We start from the raw sequence: 4,165 nt of genomic DNA, 5'->3' as shown, positions 1-4,165 counted from the left end.
GCCACAAGAATACTATAATCTCAATGACTTGAACCAGAGAAGAAACTAGCCCAACACAAGGACATCCGAATCTATTGAGACCGTGGAAACGTGCTGAGTTAAGCTAGCTCCGATTTCTATCACGCGATCGTTATGGCTCCTCTGTTTGACGCAGGTTCAACGACTCGTTACAACGTTTCTATCAAGTTATCTTCCAGGCATACACAACCAGAGTTGAGGGTCCACTTAATAATTACCAGGCATCAGCAGTAGACCCATCGAAAATTCTGCGCTTGCGAGCCTCTAGCCTGTCACTGTGCAAGCGCGAATCTGAATGCGACACGGACCATCGAGGATAGATGTGGTGCTGGATAGCTCTTTAACCACTGTGAGCTTGGAAGCTCTACTTACCACAATCAGATCACGCTTGACTCATAAGACAAGACCAGAATTACTGTGGTTAATTACAATCTCATTCGAAACCTACAAACTGACTGGTCAAAACAACCCCACTATCATCGTTTACTTATTATCAGTGCTAATACCATTGATATACGCCACGTCACTTCCAAAGGTGATCACTGGAGAATCGTCCGTCCCTTCACTTCATCACTTGCACTCTTCCTCAGACTTGCTATTCCACAAGTACTGATAGCCACCACGTCCCCCTTGAACAAACTTAGGTCTACCCCCAACTGAACGAATCGTGCACTCGTGGGGTAGGAAATCTTATAAGTAGGGGGATTAGTCTCTGTAGCACGAGACCATGCCTAGGGAATAATTTTATACTCGAATGGTGATTGGGAGTAGAGAAAGCCTCTATCGATGCTCAGGAGCCTTCCTTTGTCCTTCCCATGGTGGGGTCCAGCGAGTCGCTCGACTCCTCTCCGTGCACCAAACCCACCACCAAACAGGTAACCGCCTTAAAGCGCTTCAGCACTAAGGTCGCCTACTACATCGAGCATGTGCCCTTCTGGCCGTTGATGATAGTCTTCGTCGCATCTGCTATCATGCAGAACCTATGTGAAGATCAAATTCGCAACCACGGTGGTGGTGGTAAGAAGACTGTCCATCTCCTCACCTTCGCCGCTAACGCCCTTGGCAACGTCCTCGTGGTCTTCTTACCAGCAGCAAAGCCCCTGTGGAAATGCGATTGGAAACGTGCTGCTATTCCCTCCGCTGTTGACATCGTTTCTCAAGTCCTTCTCCAGTTTGGCATCGTCTTGGCCGGCGCCCAGATCTACACTATGCTGTATAACTCTTGCATTGTGTGGACAGTTGTACTCTCCTTCATCTTTCTAAAACAACGCTTCTCCATATGGCAGATAGGAGCTATTATGATCGTCATTGCTGGTGTTGCCATGAAGTCCTTCGTGAACTCCGTGGACGGCTCTCATCAACTCGTGGTTGGGACTATCCTAATCTTATGCGGTTGTTTCATGCACTCCCTTACTAACATCATCAACGAATACTATATCAAGAAGTACGACTTCCCTCCGACAAGACTATGTGGTATTATAGGCATTTACTCTATAATCGTCTATACCTTCTACTTTATCGGTTGGAGTTCATGGAGAGTCGAAACGCAAATCGTAGATGAAATCCACGAAGCTGGCTCGGACGTTGGCACAGTTATGGGATGGTATGTACTTTTCGTATTATGTAACTTCCTGCATGCGACTTGTTTCTTCCTGCTACTTGGAAGAATCGGCAACGTCGGCACTGCTATCGCCAAGGGCTTGAAAACTGGTATTTACATTTTCCTTTCTCACTTTATGTATTGTTCGCACATTGAGAAGTACTGCCTTTTTCCGTTGGACCGCTGGCAAAGAGATATCACGCTGGCGTCCGCGTTGATGTCGATCTTTGGTGTTGTTGCTTATGGTTATGCTACGAAGAGATACAATGAGAAGAAGGCACGGAAGGCTGCTGAGGAGGAAGATATCCGAGGTTGAGTTAGCAAGATACGGAATAGGTCCGTATTCGATCAAAAGATGCCTTATCTTGTCTTCATTTATAGTTCTCCCTTCGGAGATCTCCTATCCAATCCTCATGTGGCCGCGAGCTTTGATGAGGTTGTCAAGCTGATTCTTCACCTTGACTGACCCTCTGTGTAAATTGACTTGACTCGCCTTTGACATATTGCTACAATTATTATTACTCATTACTACTACCACTGCTACTACTACTACTGTTGATACATATCTTCATCTTCGGAAGAGGCTCAGCTCAAGCTGGTGCTACTACTATAACGCTGTTACACTCTTCCTGTTTCGTATCTTTAGTGAGTGTAGTGTTAAGCGGAGTTGCTGTGATGACGATTTGTCTTTAATCGGTTAACCCTCGATCTCGTGAAAGCACACTCACAGTTATCGGGAATAATGTTTTTTTGAGTTGTTTTGAAATTTGCTAGAATTCGCATTTGCTGGGCTATACTGTTCCACTAGAGCGGCATTCGGGTTGGTTTTGTTCGTGTATTTATGTCATTGTACTCTTAGCTCGTGTGAACTGATCTTCTTATGGCGCCTTACATGATGAAGGTCCTGAGCATGAAATCATATTATTGGTTTAGGGCGAGAGTGCACTGTTGTTTGGAAAAGATGAATTTTGCAGTCGTTTTCCATTTTTGTAAAGTTTCATTCACGATGCGTCTGTTCTTTGGTAAGAAGAAAGAGCAGAAGAAGTCGGCTCCTCCTCCACAACAGGTGAGGACACTCTCTGTCTGCTATGAAACTTCTTACATTGTCGCTTTTTGCGGGTTTATTCGAAGTAGTTATGAAATCCAAAATTGAAAATTTTCATCTGTAAAGTTGTACGGTGGAGAAATAATCAAGATTTACTACTGTGGAGGTCTTCAATCCTGCCTGTCGCGGGGCTATATCACAATACGTTTGTTGGTTTGCACGATGGAAATGTATTGTTATAAGAAGGCCTGAGGTGTGTGTGTGTGTGTGTGTGTGTGAGATTACCCGCTGAATCTGAGCATATAAGTGAGCGGAGGAAGAGGAACTGATACAGATTCCCTTAGTAATGATGAATTTAGATCAATTTCTGTGATGGAGAAGGACATGTGACTCGAATCGATCAACGAACACTATATGGTGATTTAATAACTTTATATTGACAGTTTTATGATAGTTTCGAGATTAGTTATGATTGTAGTATATAAGATCGTCCAAGAATAATATGAATGAATTATACAATATTGACATACAAATAGAAGGGGACTAGGTTGTGCGCATTAAAGTAGTCGTGTTCGAAAAGTAGCAGACATGGAGAACATGAATAAACATATCGTGTTGTACTGCATTTACAGAATCAGGTTCATAAGTATATGTTCATAATGAATATGATCGTAACAGCGTGTACCACACTTTGCTAGAAGTTGACTGTCTCACTGGGTGAGAGTTTAAAAAGTATAAGATAACTCTACCAAATTTTTTATAGCTCATTTTTCCAGTAAAGTGTTTCATAATGATGATCATAGTAGTAATAAATATTAACTAGTAATTTCTAATAGTTCTATAATATAGTATTACTTCGTCACCTGTGATATCAGCTTCCGAGGGTGAGGAATTGACGAGGCGATTCGGTCTGCTTTTTTGTATTGAAATATATATAGTGATTTTAGTATAAGTGCGGAAAAAATGGAGATTTTTCGATTTTTCGGTTTTGTTTTCAGAACTTGCCCGATGCAATTATGAAGAACAAGGAAGCGATCGAAACGTTGGAGAAGCGCGAGCTGTTGATTGAGAAGAAGATGGCAATACAGGAACAAGAGGCTCGTAGTCCTGGGGGGAGAAGTTGCCCGGTCGCGTTAGTAGTAGTTGATTTTTATACCGTGGTTTAGTTAGAATTTCGGAGTTACTACAGCGTTATGTTTGTAGAATAATTGTATAAGTAATAAAATATTGTACTGATTCGGAATCAATACAATATTTTTAATATAATTTTTTTCCGAAAAGATGTTCTTTTTTACTCTTCACTGAGGAGCTTTAAAGAATTATCCAAAATTATAATGAAGTCCTGTAACAGGAAGATGGCAATGCTGGGGGGTAGAAGCTTTCGTAGTAGGTGATTGTTATACTGTGATGTAGTTGAAATCTTAGATTATTTCATCACTGAAGCGTTTCCGGGTCATTTCAATATTCTTTTCTAAATTTTGTGAATAATTTACGCACGTTTT

At 41.8% G+C, this 4,165-nt stretch overlaps 2 protein-coding genes across 2 annotated transcripts in view; both read left to right on the top strand.

Moving 5' to 3' along the window:
• Positions 1-833: 833 nt before the first annotated feature.
• Pmar_PMAR022729 (transporter/permease protein, putative) lies at positions 834-1,934 on the top strand (the record flags this gene model as incomplete). Its single annotated transcript, XM_002775723.1, has 1 exon — positions 834-1,934. The coding sequence occupies one exon, from the start codon at positions 834-836 to the stop codon at positions 1,932-1,934; it is 1,101 nt and encodes a 366-aa protein (XP_002775769.1).
• Positions 1,935-2,624: 690 nt separating this feature from the next.
• The window catches only part of Pmar_PMAR022728 (Vacuolar sorting protein snf7, putative), a gene marked incomplete at both ends in the record, with an annotated part of 5,683 nt that continues 4,142 nt past the window's right edge, over positions 2,625-4,165 (top strand). Inside the window, 2 exons of the mRNA XM_002775722.1 lie at positions 2,625-2,684; positions 3,662-3,764. Of these exons, the coding sequence (XP_002775768.1) occupies positions 2,625-2,684; positions 3,662-3,764 (163 nt within the window). The remainder of the gene's footprint in view (positions 2,685-3,661; positions 3,765-4,165) is intronic.

The sequence above is a fragment of the Perkinsus marinus genome, assembly GCF_000006405.1.
Source record: "Perkinsus marinus ATCC 50983 genomic scaffold scf_1104296955602, whole genome shotgun sequence".
NCBI lineage: Eukaryota > Perkinsozoa > Perkinsida > Perkinsidae > Perkinsus > Perkinsus marinus.
This window is presented reverse-complemented; position numbering and strand designations above follow the sequence as displayed.